At 41.1% G+C, this 24,734-nt stretch overlaps 1 protein-coding gene across 1 annotated transcript in view; it reads right to left on the bottom strand.

Annotated features, from left to right (window-relative positions):
* The window catches only part of CD99 (CD99 molecule (Xg blood group)), a 28,749-nt gene extending 13,827 nt beyond the window's left edge, over positions 1-14,922 (bottom strand). Inside the window, exons 1-2 of the mRNA XM_064735209.1 lie at positions 14,860-14,922; positions 13,457-13,754 (exon numbers count right to left, since the gene is read on the bottom strand). Coding sequence (XP_064591279.1) covers positions 13,457-13,754; positions 14,860-14,922 — 361 coding nt within the window. The remainder of the gene's footprint in view (positions 1-13,456; positions 13,755-14,859) is intronic.
* Positions 14,923-24,734: the final 9,812 nt, after the last annotated feature.

Genomic DNA, 24,734 nt, shown 5'->3' with positions numbered 1-24,734 from the left:
ACAGAATTCCAAGACCACAAGAAGGAGATACCAGAGAGCTGTGAGTCACCTGGACAGTAACCAATCACATATTCTGAGAAGTGCATGCAAAATGCATGGACAAGCAAAGACACCAATAAGAAATGCATGATCAGCATGGGGAGTAGAGTTAGAATTTATAAATAAATGCATAATGTAAACAATAGACAGCTTCTGCTTAATCATACTGGTTACTTGTCCAGGAGTCCTGAATTTCCCCCACAGATCTTCACCAGGCCATTGCTAGTAACCAACACAGTTTGCGTTAGCTGGGGGGGAAACAGGAGGTAAAAGAAACAGTGCAAACACAGGCTTTGAACAGCTGATGAACTACACGGTATCCAAGAGATCCAAGTAAGCAAATAAGAGTGCCAAGACCTTTGCAAAGACCTGTCACTGCTCTCAGATACTTCTGCTACAGTATTAGATTGGTCATATTCACATTCCACTGCAGAAAGCAGAGAAGCACCACCACCACACACTCAAAATAAGTAAAACCCAGCTGACCACAGTCCTGGGCAACCTGCAGAGGCTGATGCTTCTGAAGCAGAGGGTGGGACTGAAAGGGCACCAGCTTCAGCAGCCTATGGTTCTGTGACATGGGCCAGTCCTAGCCACTGGACTATACTCCTTGTGCTGCAAAGTCACAGAACTAAAAATAAAGTAAATCACTCTGTCTGCAATTCTTTTTATAAATGAAAACTGAAATACATTGCTCTGTTTCCTGAAGTTTGTAAGCAGAAACCCAACCTACACTAACAAGAGCTGCTAAAAGAACATTTGGGTGATGGAAGCATGAAACTTTCACCAAGAAATGACAAGTTCTGGGAACACTGGGATGTGAAGTAGAAGGAGAGGAAAAGTGTTTTGCAAAATGTAGCAAAGGTATTGAATCCACATGGCAAGCAATCAAAAGTCATTGGATGTATTTACTTCAATTTTTTGTTCCATTCTTCTTACCGGTAATTTCAGGAGGGCCTGACCGCAGTCGAAGACTGCAAGTATCATATACTATGCTTAATGCTATTTCACCTATGTACCTGCCCTTACCAAACATAAATGCATTACTAAAATTAGTGAGCATTTCAATTATTACCAAGTTACCTTTTGTGTCAGTTCACGGACTAAAGCAACACACAACTGGCAGACAGAAACATGGGCTTGTCAGCATCTGTGTGCAGCAGTTCATGGCAGCTTCCTCACAGCAACCCTAAACCATGCTGAGGCCGCTCTGTGCATTACGCATGAAGTTCCTTGATGTCATCAAAGTCAGCCCCAGAGCCACTGCTGCCACTGCCTTCTCTTGCACCAACAGAGCAAAGCCAGCCCTGTCCTTCAGTGGAGCAGGCAAGGAGCCCCTGTGCCCCTCTTCCCAGGTCTCAGTGTAATCACTGTTCCTCTTCCGAGGGAGGCTCACAATGGGCCAAGACCTCTCTGATCTCCACCACTGCCTCTGTGATCATGGGGTTGGATCAAGAGCTCAGCAGCAGTCTTAAGAAACCTGTTCCCAAATCTCACCAAGATCAATAAGGACTGTGCAGCTGCTTTGCATTCAGACACTTCTGAAGTTCTGTCTTGGCATAAGAAATGTCAGTAGTTCATTTTTTATAAGCCTAAGACACCAAAATTCTTTAATTACATGTTGCTCACAGTCTACAGCTTCAAAGTTGAAGCTGTTCAACAGACAGGATTTTAAGCTTTCACAAAGCTGACAAGCCTTGCAGCTACTACTCACATACCCTGAATTTCCATAACCAGGTGCATTCTGACCACAAGGCTCACATTTACTCGTAATGTAAGATTCTTTCCCTCACTATTATATCAATCAGTTTTTGTAGCACAAAAATATATTAACTTTGTTAATGTATATTAGTTCACATTTTACATTGCAATGTAATGTGGTAGTGGAATTTTACAGGGCACTTTGGTACTGATCATGCTACAGTAAAAGAAACCAAAGGACAGCTTGGCCCTCTAAATACTGAATTTATTTCTTAGAAGCTCAGAGGTAATAAAATATTTGCCTGGGCAACCAACATAATATCAGCATCCTAACCCCTCTAACACCTTTAAGAAATCTTCCCAGTATTGGCTGGCATCACAAATAATTAAAGTGAATCTGATTCCAAGAATGCCTGGATTAGTTGAAAAGCAGTAAGAAACACAGGTGCTTTCCAAAGTTTTACCATTATTAGTATTCAGGACTTTGGATGTCAGTGACTAGTCAAATTGTGTTATATTCAACATTTGAAAGCTACAAGAACCCTGTGTAAAACCACATTCAGGATGGCCCAATTTGGCTGGGATACCTCATGCACACAAATATTTACTCTTGTAATTCTGCATTTTGCATCTCAATCCTCAAGGATTGAGGACTGCAATCCTTGCAAATTTTCATAATATCCTCCAAAGGTCAAAGCCTGGCAGCATCTCTCCCTCTTCCAGTGTTGAAGACTCTTGTTACTCCTCGAGGTTTTCTGCACTTAGATCTAGCAATAGCTTCAGCAGTTCTTGAGAAGAACCTTTCTGACTGACATCCAGGCAACCTCTGGGCCTGAAGTGTGTACCCCAAAACAGCAGCCACATCACAAGCAGCCAAACCTCTTCATGCATTTCTAGAGCTCAGTACCCTGCCCAGTCAAGGGCAGAGAAAGGGAGAAGTGTCTTCGGGGCAACTGTGTGATGTCTGGGGCATGACTTCAAGGGCTGTGTGCTTCTTCTGCTCATCCCAAATCAGTAAAACACTTCATACAGCAATAAAGTGTGTAAGATGATAGATTAAAGGTTTCACTCCACAACAAGGTTTCACAGTCAGGAATTTGTTTGCAATCAATCAGCAGTTTGTTTGGTCTGCATCCTCATACTCTGCATCTGTGGTGGCCTCTCGGATTGGGGCAGGAAGGAATGGAAGAAAGAGGAATCCCAGTGTGGTGGGGGGCTCAGAGGAAAAAAAGAAAGTCTAGCAGCAAGGTTCAGGGAGCAAAAGATTGGGGCAATCTGCATTAGATGAAGTATAGTGAAGTTCTGGCATAAGAAATGATGAAGTAGCAAGAACCAAAATTTGTGATCTGGCAGACACTGGGTAATAATTGGTATAGGCACTGGTCCCAAAACCTCAACTGTTGGACTTAATTTATAAGTTAAATTATAATTTCTGTTGAACAAATTAATGGAACTTGGATTTTTATTTGCAAATTCCTTCTTTAAAATAAAATGTATTTGAAATATACATTTGCAATGCTTACAGAGCCAGATCAACACTGTTATTTTTATAGCAGCACACTGAAATGAAGATTCACAGTAAGCAGAATTTCTATGTCTGCTGATACTTGTAAAATGACAATTTCACAGCTTGTTTCTTTTACCTTCCTGACCACAATTCTTAACAATTCAATACAGTTTGTGTGCTAATAGTAAAGTCCAAACAAAATCTGTAATCTAACCAGAAACATTAACTGAACAGTAAATCTGACTTTGGTTTTCCAGGCTCTTCATTTTAACTGTGGCTTGTTCAGTCATGGCTAAAAAGACTCTTCAGGCTTTTTAATCTGCATACTTGAAATGAGCTACAACCTCCTGTGCTAATAGAAAGAGAAAGACTTTGGGTTTTATGATGAGGGTTTCCTGTGGGGAAGGTGTGGGTTGAGGAAACCAGACTCAGTACAGTGTTTGCAATGATTTGAATCACAGGAGTCGGCACAAATACATGGCAAGCCAGAAACATGGTGTAAGTTTTGTTTCTCATTTAAAATAAGGTGGAGAAGTTTTCCTTTCCACTTCCTATCCTTTAGTACTTGAGGGAAAAGGCAAGTTTTCCCTTTTGTACCAAGGCTTATTATATTCTTAGTAGTTTCAGTGTGTTCATGAGCCCAGAAAAACAGCTGGAATGCATTCACAGTGGAACTGTAAGCATTTCCAGTTCAACTGCATCTTGTGAAAGTACTACTGCTATATTTAGACAAAACCTTTAACAAGAATTCTCCATGTCCACTCTAAGAATTATTTGCATCATCTTCACTTTGATTCTGTATCACCTCCTAAAATCAAATTAGATTTTATGCTCCAATGTTAATTACATGCAGCCTGCTATTTCACATGCCAGACTTAAATTTGCACTATAAATTTACTTATTTTTTAAAAATGTATTAATTTAATAGAACATCAAAGGAAAGCAATAAGAATGGATGCAGGACAGGTAAGAACTGCAAGCTGAAGGAGCTGTGCCAGGATATAGAACTGCAGTGGAGCCATAGGATAGAAGCAACAGTGACAGGGAAGGGAGAGAGAGGAGAAATCTGGATGCAGAGGCGTTGTCAGCTCACTACAGCCACAAGCTTCAGAATCACAAGTCTTGCCTGAAGTTTGGGGGGAAAAGGTCCACATCTCTGCTTAGTATACAAAGACCTTCACAGAAGGCCAAATTAGAAAAAAGGAAAACTGAAAGTTTTTGTGAGAACAGTGGAGAAGAATATTGTACATCAGATTGCAAACTTGTTGGCTAAGACAAGCACGGACAGCTCTGAGGTGAAGAAGAGATGTCTCAATAACCATTTGCAACATTTGGGGAGGGAGAGAGCAGGGAATAGATGGTGAAGTAACCACTGAATTTGGGATCCAATTGCAAGAGGCCTGGCATCCAGGGTGGACTGAGAACCACAGAGTAGGCAGGAAGGCATTTCTGGTGTTGAAAAAACACAGACAGGTATGGGTAGCTGAAGGTGAGGGAAGAATCCGTAGATTGAAAGATAATTATATAAAATGCAGAAAAAGACAGACTTATCTAAAAACTTTCTGCAAAGAATTCCCCAAGCCCCTCCCCCAAAGCGTATCCCAAAATCTCATTTCTAAATTTAATAAGGACTTGTGTGACTCTAGAGCTGCCTGGTTTGTCCAACAGTAGCATCAGCTCTAATAAACACTGTACACTACCCATCACAACAGCCTCACTTATTCACATCTCACTTCTACCACTGCTACTATCACTCAAGTTCCTTTCATCTTCACATAGTTTACTCTTCTCTTCTCTTCCAAATCACAGGGAACAAAAAAATTAGTGGTAAAACATACGTCTAAACACTCTAACTGCACTTTTTCCAGAAAGAGAAGGTTTAGAGTGTAATATTTTTGCATCACTCATAAAAACAGTAATCCTACCAATATCACTTTAATTTGCTTTCCTGGAAATAGCGGAGTTTCAAAAATTTTCACTTTATGCTAGCCTCAGAATGTCAGATTTCTTCACACACAGAAAATACACAAGAAATATTTTTCTGTGGTTAAGCAAAAAAGCATACAAAGACAGTTTGATAATTAAAATCAGATTTTTACCAATTAAATTGGTGGGTGTTTAATTAAAAAGAACTTATATTTCATTGAAAGATTAACTTGTACACTGAGTTTAACTTTTAAACAATGAAAGAATGACTGTTACCCTAAAAAAAAGTTTGATTTTACCATGATTAAAACTCTTGGGCTCAGAGTGAAATGGATACGATTTCTTTTGAAAAATTTGGAAGGAAGAAGAAATCCAATGGAGTTTTACAGGATGCAAGCTATGAGAAAAGTAGAGCAGAATTAACATCTGCATTTAACTAACCATTGCTCCAGTCAAGAGGCCTTCCTTTTCTTTTACAAGTACTGTTAAGGATGCCAATTTTAGATGTTTATAGCATGTGGACACTTCACAAGTGACTGAAATGTGCATGGAGTAAAACAAATGCATTTGTTACACAACCAGTGATGCTGTGTGATCAGAGCTGACTTAAAATGTAAATGCTTCCTGTTAAAATAATCTTTTTCCCAAAACATGTTTGAATTACTCCTGCATTTGGTACGTCAACTATATATTTTAAAGGCACTGTTCTACATTTTAAAAACCCATTTAGGATTTAGAAACACTATTGTAAATAGGCTTTACACCACAAGGATGTAAGTTCTTGTACTTTCACAGGATTTTGCCTTATGACTTTCTGGAATTCTTTGTAAAAATATCTTCTGGATCTTATTATTCTGGGCTTCACTGTAACATCAAATGCAGAGGCTAAACCAGTTTAAAAGGAATTTGTGATGACTATCACTGCATTTATTTTCAACAGGTGAAAACTGTACCTGTGGAAGGAGCAACCAATTTTCGGCAGCAAGCTGGGAAATCTTGCCCAGACTAGAATTTATAAACATATAGAGAAATTATTCTTTTAAAATGAAAAACAAACTAAAACTACCTTGTATGATACCAAGCAACCTTCCAAACACTAGCTTTGGGTCTGCCTTCACCTGGAATGGTGTGCAATATATCTGTAACTGGCTGTTACAAGGGGTAGGAATGCAACCTTACCATCTTCCATGGCACCATCCACAAAGGTTCAACATCTCTGGAGAATTTTTCCATGGTGTTGATGCTATATTGATTGAAGGAAAAACCTTCAAAACAGTACTAAGGAATGGGCACCATGTAATCTTTGCCTTTCCCCAGCCTGAACTGATTAATCTGAGGCCAGCAAATGAACATGAAGGCTGTAAAATATGACAAGTTATTTGCTGAAGAGGCTGCCATGAATTTGCAGAAGTAATGGCCCCTGTTAGCCTTAGAACACACTTGGGAGCCCCAGTGGCCCTGAGAATACAGATACACAGCCTCCTGAGTGATCACTAATGCAGTCCAGAAACAGCTCAAAGACTGGAGTCATGTTAATCATCAGCAATGAGGAAAACCATTTCCAACATCACAAGAATGCAAAGTAATACAACAGCTAATCAGAGAAATAACTTGAATATATGTTGTAAATAAGAACATCTGAAATTCAGAGGCAGTTTAAGAAACATAGTAACCAGGCTGATCAGTTAACCAGACTTGCCAGTACAGGATTATGGTGTGGGCACAAAAGAAAGCTATTTTTAGCCAGGTAGGTCCATGAAATTTCTGCTTATGTACTGAGGGAAAAAACACAGCTTAGACTAGTCTCAGAAGCCACAGTGCAAGCATCAGGCGGTGTGAAATCAGTGGAATAACAGGACATGCATGGAAAGTTGTTGAAACAGTAAATGTGATGGGAGAAAGGGAAGTTTGAAGAAGCCTGGCAAGTAGAGCAGCCCCCTTTATGTTCACAACACCAATCCATGCAGCAGCAAAGTCAGACAGGAGTTGACAGAAGATTTTCTACATGGCAAGATAATGCAGGTGGCACCCTAGATACAACGAACACATGTGTATGTTGGCATGATGGAATGCAGCCTTGGCTAGGCTTAACAGTAATCAAAACCACAGCTATTGAAGAATGAGGGGAAGATCATGGAGCAGAGATGGTGTATCATATTCCTTCTAATCCCCTGGCATCTAGAAAGGTAGAACTCTACAATGTCTCAGTCAAACTGCACTCCAGGAAGAGCAAACCTCAACTCTTTGAAGCAGGGGGGAGCCAGTTAACACAAATGTAGGAATACATCATAGCAGTCTCACAGACAGCCATTTATCCCAATTTCAACTGGGTGAAAAAGTACCAGCCAGCCCCTGGGGTGCCAGAATTAGAACACAACTTATCCTCCTGCAGCAATTGAAATCCCAAAGGAAGAAGTCCTTATCACTTGAGGACCAGGAATTACCTATTAAGAGGCCTTTGGAAAAATGATAAGGAAATTAGATATGTGTTGTTACGTACCATAAATAGTCTTAATTTACTTCAAAAGCATACCATGTGTTTTGGAGACAGAAGATGTAGGTATCGGAAGATTTATGTCCAAACAATTCCTGGGTACAGGCTGCTCAAGAATGTGCTGCATGGATGATCCATTCCTGGAAACGTTCAGGTTGCATGGGGCTTTGAGCAACCTGGTCTCATGAAAAGTGTCCAGGTGATTTGAACCAAATCATCTTTAAGGTTTCTTCCAACCCAAACCATCCTACGATTCTATTCCATTGTTCAGTGAAGGTACAGGACATGAACTTGGCAGGGCTTCAGCAGCCTGTCTGGGAAGAGGCCATGAACTGCCCAGTGTCACTTATAGTTAAATGTCACAGTGTCACTGACACTGCTATGCCACCTGTCTTGGTCTGAAAAGGAGGAAACTCCCTTGGAAAAGAGACCATGACCCCCTTCCCGCTGAATTATTACATCTTGGAAATTGCAGGGATTTCAGGCGAAGATATGGGAAAAGGAATAACAGTTCTTTACTGTATGTGTGTGGATAAGAAGACAAGGACACAAGCACAGCGGCAGCCACAGCAGACAGCACCAGGAGGAATCCAATCCCGGGATCTTGGCCACAGGCACTTTCCCCTTCGCTGCAGTTCTGGTCGCAACCAGCGGGGGCGCTGCTGGCTCCGGGCCGGGCAGGGCAGTGCCATGATCTCCCCGCGCCTGCAGGGGGCGATGTGTGAAAGCTCAGCCATGTCACCCTCAGTAATGGTGGATGGAGGGGTTGGCAAAAATGGGCTGCAGCAGGAACCTTTGAGAGGTGGCTGGGACACCAAGGTGGGCTCAGCCCGGGGAGCAGGAGAGGTAGCAGAAACTCCACAGCTGGTGCAAGGGCCATGGGGTGTCCCAGCAGCAGGGGCGTGGGTTAGAGTGCAGTGAAAAAGCCCGGGGCAGCAGCAGAAAGCAGCAGGGCTGGGCAGATGCCGGGCTCCTCCTCAGCAGCTGCTGCATGCAGGCAGGCAGACACACCCTCCAGGAAAGAGGACACGGCTGGGCCATCGGTTTTTTCCCCTGAGGCACCCAAGCAGATGGCAAGGGTCCATTCCAGTGAGGCAGGGTGCCAGTAAGGTCCCAGTTCAATGGCTGCTCTCATGAGCAATGGCAGGAGAAAATAGAGCAGGGCTGGGCTCTGGCAGCGAATTCCCCCACCAAGCAGCAGCTCAACCATCCTCCTCCAAAGTCAAGAGAGCAAGAAAGCTAGGAGCTGCCCTAGCCCCATTTTTCCCCAGCCCAGTTTTGTGGTATCTCTGCCCCCCCAAGAGAAATCCCCCAGCTAAGAGAGTGGCCAGCTACACCCTTCCTGTGGAAACTTTTTTCCTATCTCCTAAGTATTAGTCATGGTTTCTAAGTGACAGATGGGACAAAATTCCATGAGAGAAAGAAGCAATAGAAAAGATCCTTAACTCCAACAACACCAAGCCTTCATTGGTCTCAGAAGCACAGAGTATTCCTGCTGGAGCACACACAGAATCAGCCAGCAGGGACAGGAGACACGGGAAGACATGGTTTGAAAGACTCACAGAGGGAGACTGGAGAGGGAACGAGTGGCTGTAAATGTGCTCTGGATAGTAGAGGGTCCATGCCAACAGGAGACCTCCTGGAGGTACTATGGCAAAGGCACCCCTGAGGGAGTGTGGCCACTCACACCAGGACCACCCACAATGGAACAGCGACAGCCCTGAGGGACCATAAGTGACCCTCATAGTGGCTGGAACACTAAAAAGCAAAGGGGTGCAAAAGAAGATCAGCATGAAGCATGAAGGAGAAGCAGAAAGACACCACTAAGCCCATTACAACCTCCTTGCTCTGCACGTTACCCCAGCAAAGGAGCAGAAGATGGGCTGCGCACAACCTGCACTGAAAACCAGGGAAGCTGATATAGAGTAGATAGGGCTGTTTGGGTTTAAAATTAAAACCTTTAGGGTTTGACGGATCAACTTTTTTCTCTTAATTCTCAAACCCATGATTAGAAGTTTGCATTAACTGACAGTAAGTTAAGTCCTATGAGTTGAGACTGTTTTGCTCATAATATTCTCTCAAAACATTTTTACTAGACTCCAAAGAGCAGGTTCCTGTGTCAAAAGCAGTTTGCAGAAGGCTAGAAGAAAGTGGAAAGCTCCTGTCAAAATGATCTTAACCAATGAATACTACTATCATTGCATTTTCTGACACAGCTGACACCTGATGAAAAACAAAGTCATTTCAGTGGAAAATTCAAGACAGCAAGAGTTAAAGTAGGCAAGAGTCTCAAGCACAGACGAACCAATCATATGAACCAGAGTAACGTCAGGAAAATATTGAAATTGGTCTTGGCTAGATGGCAGTAGGCTGAGTCACACTGAGCTCTTGCCAAGTTAAATGACGGTAACTAACAGTTATGGCTTAAGGAAAGCTTATGGATTGTTGCAGTGACATCACTTTGATATAACAGTGCAGTGGCCATTTTATATAACACCACATGAAAAAATTATTAGCTGTTTCACATTAGAGAAAACAGAAAGATGGAGAAACACGCACTTTGTTTTTCATGTTTGATGCTGCCATGTATGCATTCTAGCACTGCTACTGAAATGTTTCCAATGAAAACTACGGGGTGGCTTGTTGGCTTATTATCGGTTTTGTTGAGGTTTTTAAAATCAGATTTAAAAGGCAAACAACTCCAGAGCCCAGAAAACAGAGCTCAGTCTCCAGGAGTCCCTACAGCACCTCCCTGTCCCAGCTGAAAGCTCCATCTACTGGATTATAGGCAGGATCATTTCACCATCTTCCACCCAACTAGTCATCTCTCTCAACACTGAACTGCCTCAGCAAGAATTCAGGAGCTCAAGTGCTTCCTTCCCTTATTCAAGGCCCTGTAATGACAGAGGTCTTAGAAAGAAGGGATCTCCACCCACACTTCACCCCAGGCTACTGATCTTACAACATGGGTACCTCATTTTACAGCCTGTATTTTGCTCACCTCCTTTTGGCAGTTGAGTTTCAATCAACAAGGTCTCCCCAGTACTTGCAACAGATACATAAACCATATATCCCAGTCCAAACTCCAGGCCCACAGTAAGCAGACAGCTTTTCATGCTTTGATCTTTCTGCAGTAGATAAGGGAGACTTTTTTTGAGCCTTGTGTCTGAATATAGCGGTTTCTTGCTGCTCATCAGAGAATCAGAGAATCACTGAGCTTGGTTTGGACCTCTAAGATCATGAAGTTCACGTGTAGAGTATCATGCAAGGCTTTTTTTTTGTTTGACTCTTCATCTGCTGTGGTCTTCATACACATTGTACAGAAGTCATGCTGCCTAATCCTTTTTTTTTTTGCATTGTATTTTGAAAACCACATGCCTCAAATTAGATACAGATCTAACCTGATGATTTTGCAGGCATAAGGTGGCTGAGTTGGTCTCACACCTCGCAGCCAGCCACAGCACGAAACCTCTTGCCCTTTCTTCCCTGTCCCCTGCTCATTTCCACTCTCCCGTGCACGGCCCTGCCACTCCCTTGCGCCGGCAGGAACACCCATCAAACACTCCGCAGAGCTAACTCAGTGCACATTAGTCATCTGCTGAATCATCTCAGTGCACGCCTCGATGGGCACCAAACCAAAAAAAAAAAAAAAGGAAGAGAAACAGAGATCCCGCTCCTCAGGAGGGGCAAGTTGTCAGACTGCCTATAGAAACGTGATACAAAAACTCACATTTTACCTTCCTATGGATACAGCCCCAACGGTATCTAAATTCCAGTTCTGCCAGACTGGCAGAGTTCATACTTGGCAGATGAGACAAAACTTAAATCGCAGCTTTAAGGTTAAAACTGAGAGCTCTTTCTCTAAGCAAGCTCAAATAACACAGTAAAACCTTGCTTAATAATACATTCAAACCCTTGTTGATATGTTGAACATTGATTTAACATTAACAACTTTGCTATGCCTACAATGAATGATCCTGTAAGAAGCTATCAGTCCAGAGCACAGATTCTTCTGCTTGAATCAGGAAAGCAGGCAGTCCCCCAGTGAAAATAGTCAACTCCACACAGTTTCAAAACAGCTGAACTGCTGATAAAGCAAGAGCCTTAACTTTCTATAGTAGTTCTGTAAATTCAGACTACAGACAGTCCACCAACAGTGAAATTAAGTTTTTCAAATGCATGTAATTCAGGTTTTGCTTTTGTCATTTAAGACAGCATGAGCACAAATCTGAAATTCCCCTGGAGAGCCCCACCCTCTCCAGGCTGACATTCTCTGCAGTTCTCAAATTCTTACACATTTTGTTTAAAGAAAAAGTGTCCAAACTAATTATAACCTACCTACTCAGTTTGCATTATTGGCATTAACCAGCACTCATATAAATTAATTAGCTTTCTAAAAGCAATCTTTTGTGATTGCTTTTAGTGGTAGTATAATTTTCCTCAGAATTCAAAACAAAAACCTTAGAGGCAGTTGTTGTGCACCTTGCCTCCAGTAAAACACAATCCTGACATCTCTTTTCATCTCCACACTTCTTGGCAAAAAGTATAGGAAGACACTGTTTCTTAGTGGCCTCAAGTACTTCCACGTGTTAAGAGCATCACAGCAAAGATCTTGCTGTTTACAACCATGAGGAACTGCTTGCAGAAGTAGAGGAGGAAATTTTCCACACAAGTAGTAAGATAATAAATGTAAGCAGCCTGAGTCATCTGTCAGTTTTAAAGCTGGCTTCTATAAAATTGTACTGTTTTTTCCAAGAGTTCAGCTTTTTCAACCTGCAAATCAAGACCACAATAGGGCCCCAGCAGAACTGAATTCAGGCAGCCTTGCTGTCAAACTGCTTATCTGGCATCACGTGTGCTCTACCTACGGCTTCCAATCAACATTAAGAGCATGCATTTCTCCTCTTTCACAATGAAGAGGTAGATATTTAAGATTTGAGGTGTTGCTTTTATGAAGTACCTGAAAAAAAAACCAACAACCCAGGTATAGCAACAAGTAGGCTTATTGACATAGTAAAAAGATGAAAGAAATGTCTTAAAAACAAGTCATATGAATGGGAAATGACAGTTTGGACTGCATATTCCAGTTCAGCAGTCCTCTGCCTGGAAAAAACGCCTTCCTGCTGGGGACTTTACTACTTTCTCCACCCCCAAATGTTTCTTTTTACCAAATACCAACGTGCTATTACATACAGACTTTTTTGATCAGGGTTCAGGAAAATTCTCCCTGATACATACTGAAGCAACGAGAAGCTTCTCAGAAAACATACCAGTGTGTTTCACCGTGCCGTTTTGCCATAATTATTTTTTAAAGGCGGTCGTGTGACGGCAGACTTTCTGGTGAGTAACCATCCGATGCCCTGGGACTGCCGTGACTCCGCTTTCTCTCCTAAAATGGAAGCTGCGCTCCGGCCGAGCTCCCCAGGAGCCGAACCCCCCTTCAGGACCACCCTGCACCCAAGGGCCCTTGTGGGGCGAGGACCATGTATTCATGATAAACTAGTCAGTTTCCAGTGCGGAAGGCGGGCAGAAAGCTCAGGAATACTTTTCCAGCCAGTAAAATGGGAAAAAAAGAAGGAAAAATAAAAGCCTGGAGGGGGAGAGCGCTGTTTCCCCAGTCTATGTGTCACGGCCAGCCAGGGACCCGCCCGGCTCGCTCCCGGGACTGCCTGGCCGAGCCGCACTGCTGCGAGCGGCAGCGCTCCGCGCCCGCCCCAGGGGCTCAGGGCAGGGCAGCGCTGCCTCCCGGAGCCGCGGCAGGGCCCTCCGCACCTCCCACCCCTCCTCACCTCTGACGGAGACCAAGACGGCGAGAAGCACCGGCAAGAGAAGGAGCCTCCAGCGCCACATGGCTGCCCGCCTCACAAACTCGCAGACAGACAGACAGACGCACACCAGGCGCTGCCCACCCCGCCGCTCCTCGCACCGCCTCAGCCGCTCCAGTGGCGGCGAGGGCGGCACCGCCCCGGGGCCGGGCCACCGCCCCAGCGCGCTCGGGCCGCCGCGCCCCAGGGCCCTCCTTCCAGCTGGGAGGGCGATAGCTCCGGGAGCCGCTGGCTGGGGCGGGAACCGGGTTTTCACTGCCGGCTGAGATAAAGGAGTGGAACTTCGGGTTTTCACTGCCGGCAGAGATAAAGGAGTGGAATTTTGCCGTGCTGCTCAGCCCGGACCGCTGTCCTTGCAGCCTGCCTGCGAACCGAAGGGAGCTCCGAAAGGAGGCTACGGGGCTTAATTCTGGTCTCAGGTTTTAATAGCAGAGATGAATGCTCAGGTGCTCAAGTACCGCTGCCCTTTCTTAAACCAGGCACTCCCGTTCATTGTTTTTCCTCAGGAAAAGTCACCCATCGCAAAACACACCAGGACACCTAATAATGCTGCCCATGGCAGGCTTGCTTTTACTTTAGTCAGAAGAAAATAGTTTTGAGTTTTGTACTTGACACTTGTGCTGAGCTGTGTTGAGGGGCGTGTATCAAAAATACACTGCCACCAAATGTGGTTCTTCAGTTCCCAGGTATGCACTGTTTATTGACTGGATAATAAACAATATAGTGACACAGTGTGATTTAGAAGGTAGCTGACTTGGATTCATAGTCACAGACCTATACTTTCCTCAGAGAGGTCCATATCTGTTATTTAACATTTGTAGGATCTTGCCAGCTGGAAAGGTGGAATGTCAAATCATTGTCACCAGTTCATAAATTGATGAATGTTTATTTTTTTCTTTTTTGACAGTGCCTAGATTAAGGCAGAAAAGAGTTTAACTGTACTAATAAAAACACTTAAAATTATGCTGTGTTTTAATTTAAGGATAAGCTTTTTCATTAAATATCTGAGTTTTGCAGGAGTAGTATTGAAGTCAACATTATGTAGTGGTTAGCAGCTCCCATTTTTGCCAGACTCCAAGCCTAGAAGGTAAGATTGAATATATGCATTGTGTAATCCATCAGTGTGTATCTTGCCATTAATGCTATGTGCTTATATACAGGAAATTATTAGTGTTGCTCAAAGGATATCCTTTAACAGAGTGTTTATGGTGGTTGTTAAGAATTGCCTAAGAAGTTGGTGCCTTGCCAAAAAGAACCTGACTCCTTAGACTACTGCACACTTCTTTAATCACATCATACCAAAACATACCTCCTGCTTAAGAGCTGCAGAGCTAACAGAGAAAACCTAGTTATCTCTCGGATATTACCGTATCAGAACGGTAGCTTCCTGTAGCTTCCTGTAGCTTCCTGTAGCCAAAATTACTCTTCATCTAAGCTACCTTCTTCAGATGAAGTAAAAGCAACTTCCTGTTGAACAGACATGAGATAACTAGACTTTGTACCACAGCTTGTGTTTTCCACTTGGTTCAGTCCTTGAGGCAGGAGCACAGTTAGCTGGCACTAGCCACTTTGTGGCTAATACATTTTCCAAATTTATAGATATCTGGTAATTTTTTTCAATTTTATTATATATAATGATATATGATAATCTCATGATCTGAAGTTTTCACTGATATTTTGTGAAAATGGGGTTCCTGATTTGTTGTTACCAGGTCTTCTATGTGTGGACTTGATTTTAAAAAAATCCAGGCTTTGTTGTTTCACACATAAAGCAAACTTATCTGTAAAAAATCAAAATCATTTAGTAATAAGGCTGTTTTTCCTATTGTGTGAGTAATAGTTATAATCTGAGACCCACTTCTTCCAGTAGCACCCACGTCTGTCTTGCCCAGCCTGCAATGGTTGTCCTAGCAGGTCTTTTACTCTCTCTGTACTGTCCATAGCCTCTGACAGGAAGTCTCTGGAGAAAGCGTGGGCATTGTTCTGCTCTGAAGAAGCTGTAGTAGGAGAAGAGGTTGCCTTATGGCTTATTTCTAATGAACAGGAACTTTAAAAGGCATGCGTGGTCTGTGGTTTGACCTGAATAAAAATGTGACTTCTAGAGCATCACAATGAAGGCTGGAAGTTGTAAACCTAGCTGAAACTGTTCAAGCTTGAATAAAATCTGTGGTGTGCACAACTGAAGAGCTGTCTCTGAGCTATGAAGGTAAATGTTCTTTCTTCTCAGATTCCCCCAGTTTCTCTTCTGAAATAAGATCCTTGTAGCTCTTTTACTGTCTCACTCTAATTTTTTCTGCTTTTACTTATGAGTTTTCAACCTTGCCGGAAACATCATAGCTCTCCAGCTCTCCTTCTTTTCCAAAGAAGCAAAGACACATAGGTTTTTATTTGCTAAAAACCAGATCTTCATGGCGCAGTTAAAACCTTACTGCTCTGTCCCCCAGGAACACCCTTTGCAATCAGAGGGTCACTGTCCCTGGATGGTGAAGCAGATGGACAAAGACAGCACTAAGGAAAAAATAAAGGAGATGGGCAGGATTGGCAAACTAAGCTTTGATTCACCCTTGTGTTCTGTTACATGCTATAAAATTGGTATGAGCACGAAAATAACCCTAGAAATTATGTTGTCTTTTTTGCTTTCACAATTCACCAAAATCTGGCAATACTCTGTACAGACTATATTTCAGATACAATTCTTCTGAGGCTAAAACCACACATTTAAGGAGTGGATTTGGGTGTGTTGATGCTCTGGCTCCATCTAACAGCATGTATTAGAAGAATACTTGCCATAAGTGTCTCATGTTTTTTACTCATTTGGAGATCAAACTGAAGGGCAGGGTTTCCTCTCTGGGTTCTGTCATGGCATTTTCTAAAGTATGTTCTCTGATCTTTAGGTTTCTTCTCACTGTGAGGATAAAAGTGTTTAGATTTGTATGTATTTTTAACTTAAAGTCAGACATGTAGCACCTTATTTTCTCCCAGTGTTTTCATCTTGAGCTGTGACAAGAGGGTAGTTCCACCAGCAAAGTTTCCTGTAATATTTTATCAGTAAGGGAAGTTTTAGGGCCACAAACAATTGGGCAGTCAGTCAGTACAATAATGACTTTTTTTAAAGAATTTGTTAAGCCCTATTTAATCTTTGGTCAGAAATGATAAAAACTTTATCAGTTCTGTTTGGGTTTTGTTTGGTTTTTTTTTTTTTTTTTTTTTTTTTAAAGTGACGGTATGATTCCCAATTCTAAAAATATATTCAGAATAAGCAAGAGTCCAAAGAGGCTCCAGAATCTCTGCTGACTCCCCCTTGGATGCTATTTTCTGATGCTGTCTGTCTTGCAAGAGAGCAGACATTAAGATACAGAATGACTAGGTTGGAAGAGATCTTCAAGATCATCGAGTCCAACCCAGCCCTAACACTTCAACTAAACCACAGCACCCAAGTGCCACATCCAGTCTTTTTTGAAACACATCCAGGGATGCTACACTACCTCCCTGGGCAGACCATTCAGTACTTATCACTCTTTCCGTAAAAAATGTTTTCCTAATATCCAGCCTGTATTTCCCTTGGTGCAGCTTAAGACTGTGTCCTCTGGTTCTGTCAGCTGTTGCCTGGAGAAAGAGACCAACTCGACCGGACTACAGCCACCTTTCAGGGAGTTGTAGCCTAAGTGTTTCTTCCCAAGGAAGCAAACTATATTCCTCTAAAACGAGCTGGTTGATAACAAATAGTGCTTCAGAAAGGAGTTTCTGCAGGTGGTTCTGAACAACTTCTGCAAATTACCTGATCTTTGCCACCCTGAGCTTTTCCTGCAGTAAATGTCCTCTTTCTGTTGGTACCTCTTGCTCCCTCCAGTAGCAGCAATAATTGCAGTGTGCTTACATGGCTTTCAGCACTGGCTTTTGTGCTGTAGTACCAAGATCTATGGCAACTGAAAGCCCATCTCCTTTAAAGCTCAGCCCACTTCTCCCACTATAAATACCAGCTGGCTATTACTTCCTTTTCAGATTTTTCCACACGCATTTTTGTACTTTGTTTTGTTGGTTTTTATCTTTCAGTAATTATCCAAATACCTTTCTATGTCCAAAGTCTATTACACCTTTTTTTCATAACAGTTCATAAAAGGAAATATGATTTTTAGATCAGCTTTCTGCATACTGATCTGCATTGGAAGAGATATCAGGCAAAAACGTTGTTTATAAAGTAACTGTTATTTTATGACATGGATGCCATCAAAGATTAGTTCCATAAGAGAAAATGCAATTTATTGATTAATGAAATAATTTGTATCTCTTAAAATAATTTTCTTAGTAATGTTGTATTTTATCTAAAACAGATATTGTCTTTTATGCACTCCTTTCAAAAACAACCCTTAACATATTTTCTCTTTAACTCTTGTTTTATTAGACTACAGTATCTTCACTGAATTCTAGAAAGTTAAGCTTTTTGGTGTCTAGAGAGACAGTTATGGCAGTTTTTCTTCATAAGATGTGAGCTAGAAATATCTAGTTTAGTATAAATGCTGTAAGTAGTCTGGTTGTAGCAGTAGATGGTATAGACCTCTACACAGGCCTATAAATTATAGTGAAAAAATTATTTTGGGTTTTCTTTTTTTTTAAGATAAAGCCTTTTAAAGCAGGCTATGGTATAAATTTTTCCAAGGAAAAATTTTTCCTTTTGCTGACAGGAGCTCTTGATTCTTCTAATAATATTTCAAATTATGCTAATTGTATAAACTTGTCTTTGTATTTAACTGCTGACATTCAGGTTTAGTGGCTTACTACATACTTTTTCAAACCTGTTTCTTCTATCTCTTCATTTTACCATGAAAATTTTGTTTTAAGTATTTAAAGTCATTTTTATTTATTATAAATGTTTGACTTGCTGAAAAAAAATCTGGAATACCTTTCCTCTCTTTTTGGCAAAATGAGATTTTTAGTAATGAAATGTTTGTTCCTTTTGAGAAACATCTGATGTCCATTTTTTTCTTTCTCTTTGTTTCAAGGAGAAAATAATCAAATTTTAAGATTATAACTTATTGCAGGTTTTGTATGTTTTCTCTCCTGATACTAAGTTCCGTTTGTCTCTGCTCTTCAGAGAGAAAGGAAAGAGAAAACTGACTGAAGCTGTTCTTAAACAGGTGTCACACTCAGTTTATACAGTTTGATTGAGCTGCATCCTTCCAAGTCTAAGTGAATGTGATTTTGGCACTCCTGACATATATTAGAGGTCTTTTATTTGATAAACCAGGAGCATGTGAGTATGTTTTAGTTGTTCAAGTACTGCTGCCATTTGTCAAATTATCTAAACATTTCCTATTTAAGGCTTTTGTCCCCATTTGCATTTTCTCCTCAAAGGAAAAATAGCTCATTGTCATAAACTGTTATATTCACAAGAAGTAAAACAGAGCTGGAATGCCTTCATATTCAGTAACAGAGCAATGTTTGTGGTATTCCCTGTACTGACATTGTCTAGACAGTAAAAAACGTTCCCTTATTCTTGAAAATCTTCCTTTCAAGCTCAAGTCTGCATGTGTCATTGTTTCAGAATCAAGTTGCCTAAAACATCTTTCCCATAGGAATGGAAGGAAGCAGTCACACATGTCACTGCATGGGATGCAGCTCTGTGTAACCAGGGCTTTCTTTCCTGCATGGCCTCTGATCCAAGGACCTAAAGCCTCCTGCAGTGGGCCACAAGGCCACCTGGCCCAGGGACATGAGCTGCATCAGTGGCCTTTGAGGAGCTTTTAGTTTGATACCAACTGCGTGAACTCTAAGATGACCAGGATTTAGGAATTTCCAATGCGATAATCCCAGGTTATGTGCTCTGTTGATGGCTTGGGTTAAAAAAACCTGATTTAGAACAAGGAAGAAAACTAAAGTTTAATGAATGCTAATTATTCTTCTATGGTTTGTTCTTCTGTATCTCCACCTCTGTTATGTAGAATGAGTTATGTGACTGCTCAGTTTCGTAAACACGGTGAGGGTGTAGCTGGATTCTTGAAAGAGGCCAGCAGATCTGACAAACATGGCAAGAATTTAGCAGCCATCTGTGAAGGCATTTTATTCATAATCATTTTTGTACATGCACACAAGATGCATCGCATCAGGGCAAAATCTTTTGAGCTCCACTGCTGAAACAAAACCATCTCTGTATTCCTTGCTTAGATCTCCTTCATTAAGATGCTGTGGCAAATGCTGTTGGCAACTTCAGCCATCTACAGTCTGACAGGAATAAACTATTTTAGTCCTGTGTTGCAGCTGCTCCAGTATGTTATGAAGTGTACTGTTGTTGCCCTTGGCCTTAAAGGGGCTATGGGAAAGAGGGGGAGGAACTCTTCCTCAGGGAGTGTAGTGAGATGACAAGGGGTAGCCTAGGAGAACCTGATGTAGCAGGAGGTGTCCCTGGCCATTGCAAGAGGTTAAAACTGGATGATCTTTAAGATTCCTTCCCATCTAAACCATTTTGTGATTAAAGCTTTTAAATTTATGCTGCAAGCCCTAGCACAGTTTGAAAGAAAATGGTCTTTGTCAGAGCGTAGCCTGGCTATGGACTAAGAGACCAAAATAAACTCAAGTCATGTATGTGTTGGGAAAGATGCTCAATTTGGTGCCTGTTCATGAAGACAGGAAGACACTGATCTAGAAAAAAAACATAGTTATTAACATGAATGCAAAATCATGGCTGTGAGAAACTTACAGTGCTTTAAATATGGGAATACCCAGACTATATCTGTTGTCATGAACAAGAGAACTGAACACATTGCTAGTCATGGATGGTCTGAGGAACAAAAGAATCCACTCAAATGTCCCCTCAGTGGGGGTGGTGTTTGAAAAGATGTGTAGGAAGCCATAGTTCTTATTTCCCTTTGAAAACTTTAACATTCTTCTTTAAAAAATAGTTTTCAGCATTGCACTGTATTTTCTGCTTTAGCATCTTTCTTGTGGTTCATCACTTCATCTGTTTAGGAGCGCATGACACTCTATATCTTTGTGCTCCATGATACTGATGAGCCAGCTCACGAGGTTCCCTCCCCAGCCCAGAGAGCTTTTTTTCAGATCATGACACAGAAATACATGGCTGTTCTTGTGCATTTCATTGGTGAAAAGAAGTTGGTTTCCTGAGTTTGGCTCCCAGAGGAGGGCTGTTAGTATCATTTCCCTTGCAGTGTGTACTGCAGTGGTGGAAAGAACAGTGTAATGATAGGGAAGTTTAGATATTTCTCTGGGTGGAGAAAACAGAGAGTTGAGGAGTTGCTGATTTTGACATTGTGGTCCAGCTGAAAAGAAAACAAAAGCAGTTAAAATTATTACATGATTCAACTTGCAAGGAGTGATAATTTGTTTCACAAATTAATCAGTTGATTCATATTTGGACTTTTTTTCTAAATTTTTTTTAAACTAGTGATTTAAATTTAGTTGAAGGTCAAGAGTAAAACTGCAGGTTGGGAGTTTTCTCCATACTACGACGACAATAGTTTTTCCTCCTATTCTCTACTAATTATTTGCTTCCTTTTCACTTCTGCCTTTCTCCGTTTGCATGCAAAATAAAAGCATATACAACAGAAAGGCACTTAGTATGACTAAATAATTCAAGTTCTCTTTTATTTTTTCCCTTAAAGGATATCTTATGAATAAAAATATACATATTTATATGTGGTTTTGTTGCTAATGCTGGGATCTGGGGAGGCAGATCTGCACTTAATTCTTATCAAGAACATTCACAACTGTATTTTTAGAATATTCTCCTCTTATTATCTAAAGCAAAAAAGAAAGTGCAGCTTTCTAAAGTAAAATTATAATGTTCTTGATAGTCTAAATTTTAATACATTGCAAAATTAAAAAAAAAAAACAAAAACAAAACAAATGATAAATACAAGGCAAAATGGCAAACCATTATGTATGTGAAATACAAACCACCCAGCTAGAACACCCCCTTTTCCTGCCTGTGTAATTTATGAAAAGCCATTCAGTCAAACAATACAGCATTTTCCATTTGAACTCATAAAATTTGAGTTCGTAAAACAAGCTAGCATAACTCTTCCTGCCTTGGGAACACTAGCTGTGAATAACTTCTCCACAGAATGTAGGAAATGTGGAAAGCAAGCGTCACTTGAGAAAAATAGCTCATGCATTTGTCATTCCCACATCCATTTTTGTGACTCATTTATTTTTATGCTGCTGTTTTCCTAAGTGCCTGGAGTGCTATCAGAAAGCTTAAACAAATGACAGCAAATCCTCTTGCCTTTTTTTTTCAGGAGTGGAGTGGGGAATTGGAGTGATGTCTTATTTGTCCTTAGAGAGCGGGATTTTCACTTATGGGGCTTGTTATTGCCAGGTTTAAAAATCTCAATTATTATTCTTTGCTATTCTTATCATTGCTTTGCCTTATTTTCCCCAGATGCGGTTTCTTTTTGTTGCCTTGTCTCCTTCTTCTGCATCTGGGTAATAGGAAAAGTCAATTAGACTTGCCCTTGCTGTCAGCAGAAAGCACTAGACAGGAGCCAGCAAAGGAATTCACCACAGCTTTAATGTTAAGCACCCCCAGCTATGTCCGGTGCTATGAAGTCAGAGAGGAGAACATGTTGAGAGAGAGATTAACTGCAGACCCTTCCCCTGCAGCCTTCTGGTGTAAAATCTGCTTGCCAAGATTTAAAAGAAGCTAAAACTACATAGTGATATCAGATGTTGAGTAGGGATCAAAAGCACAAATGTGTATTGATGAGTTCTTGCATTGCTACTGACTACGTTGCATCTCATTTGTTGCCAAGCCCTAATGACTGGGATGGTTTGTTATGCTTCTGCCTGCACTGTGTTAAATGCAGTGACAGACTTCAGTACTTCAAAACCAGATAAGAAAGTGGAACACATCAGTTGATCATATCTTACATCTCAGAAGGGCAGTAATGTTTATAGATCTGCAAAGGGCATTTCTACCTTAATTATATATTTTATTATAGGTGGTCCCCAGTTCTAGTTAGTATTTGCTGATATATGTGTTAGTGAGAATCTTTTTAAAGGTAAAAAACACTACAGAAGTCTGTAATTACTTTCTTCCTGCTTATTAGTAAGAACTAATTGTGTGTTCACATCTGTGCTTTGTATGCTAAATATATATATTTTACCTTCCCCTCCATATGCATCCTGTTAGCATGGGTTCCTATAGGAGACTGCTATGTGATGGCACACTGGGGACAGCTGCAGCCTGTGGTTTAGATGAACATTGCAGAAAGGTGCCCTTAGCCTCTTTTGGTGAGTATTCTGTGGGGCAATGTGATTATGGGTAATTAATTGCCTCTTTATAATTAAAGTAGCCCAGTCCTACAGACCTCCACTGCTACATTAGGGTACAGAATGTACAAAATTATTTTTGGTTTGTGTAAAGGTTCAAAGAGGACTTTCCATATTTTGAGCAAAGGCAGTGATTGTTTAGTGATGCAAATAGGGAGGTTACAAACTGAGGTTTCTATTCCTGGTTTGTGATCTTGAAACCCCAGAATCTCTGTTTCTAATTTCTTTCCATATCTCTACTTGTGGACTGACACCCTTAAAACATCCAAAATTTAGCTCAGATTTTTTTAACAAGATAAAAATGTGCCTGGTGCTGACCTTGGATACAGCTAATGCAGATTCATTGGATGACTTGAACAAACCACAGGTAGCATAAACATAATTTATGTCTTCCTGGATACAGAACCAGGAAGGATATGTTTCAGGCTGCACAGTTGAAATTAGCACAGCTGAAAAACTGACCAAAGCTTTATTGCAACATTTCTGCAGAGGCTGTGTGAGTAGGAGCATGCAGCACACTGAGCCTCAGCTGTGTTACGTTCTGGTAGTGGGGGAACTTGGCATCACGAAACCGACACTGCCAGAAAAAGCAGATGTTTACAGTCTTTGACATAGCAGCAACAACCCATTGATTTCCAGAGGCTTAACTTAGTACAAGGTCTCCTCCCTGCTCTGCCTGCCATCTTCTACATTACCTTCCCAGCCCACTTTCTGAAGACAACACTGAGACAGAGGTAGAAGAATCTCTTCTTTACTGTCTTATGCACATCTGAGAATATTTTGAAACACCTTCAGGTTTCACAGCATTTTTCTCTGCTGCATTACCTCTACTCATTGGCCTTAGTCTTCACATATTAAGATTGGCTAATGAGAAGGAAAATTAAGATTTGCTTGTTTGTCTTAGAGTAGTGAATTTTCTGCTTCAAAAGTAATGCTGGGCAGGAGAGGATGCATTAAGAGGGTGAAGCAATGGACAAACATGCATCTGACCCAACAAGTTCTGTTCTGACCCAGCCCTTTTGCAGTGAACTTTTTAAACTCAACACAATGGGATTTCAGAAAAACATCAGCTCAGCACATCAGTTTTGGCAACAGTTGAATGTCAAGTTTATGCTGTTCTTGCACATGCCTGTTAGCCTTTATTTACAAATAATAATTTATACAACTTTATTTTTTTTATACTACTCTTTAAGTTTTCTGTGAATTTACAAGTATGTTTAATTATCAGTGGAATCTACAGTATAATATATATTGTCTTCTGCTCCGTTCTCAGTATGTCTTCAGTGAATCATTTGTACAGCGATATAAAGGATTTTAAAGCATGAAAGATGAGGTTGATACACACAACTAATTTGCTATATAAACAAAATATAATATTGTTTAACTAGATTAAGTTTACATCACTTAAGTTTTTACATCCTCTTTCAACTGTTCTAATCTATCATATGGGAAGGTGAAAATCAACACTTGATCACTTGATCAAATTCTCAGGCATCTGGCTTGCAGACCCTTCATTATTTCAACAATATTAATTTTGTGTGGAGCTATTTTAGAGCTCAGAAACATTCCTTAGTAGAGAATGGAAGAATGAAAGAAAATAATTAACTATGCATCCTCAGAAGTATGCTCTTTCAGAAGCTTAAGTTGAACTTTTTTTTTTTCTTTTTGCTGAGAAGGGGATGCAGTTTTATGTTGCCATGAGTGCTTTACTGATTGTGGTTTTGAGCTTGTTTTCAAGGAGAAAATATCATTCATTTATGCTGTCATCCTCAAACACTGTTTGGGGAATGTCTGAGAAATGCCCACTCTTGCTGGAAAAGTCAAGAGGAGTAGCCATGAACTGATACCTGATCTCCTCCAAACTGTGCAGGAAAGGTTGCTGTTCTTTTTCCATGGAAAGATGCTTTCTCCAAACAAAAACCCACCACACCTTACTTCCCAACCCCAGTCACTGTAT

The sequence above is a fragment of the Zonotrichia leucophrys genome, chromosome 1, assembly GCF_028769735.1.
Source record: "Zonotrichia leucophrys gambelii isolate GWCS_2022_RI chromosome 1, RI_Zleu_2.0, whole genome shotgun sequence".
Classification (NCBI taxonomy): Eukaryota; Metazoa; Chordata; class Aves; order Passeriformes; family Passerellidae; genus Zonotrichia; species Zonotrichia leucophrys.
The sequence above is the reverse complement of the archived record's forward strand: the minus strand, read 5'-3'. Positions and strand labels throughout refer to the sequence as shown.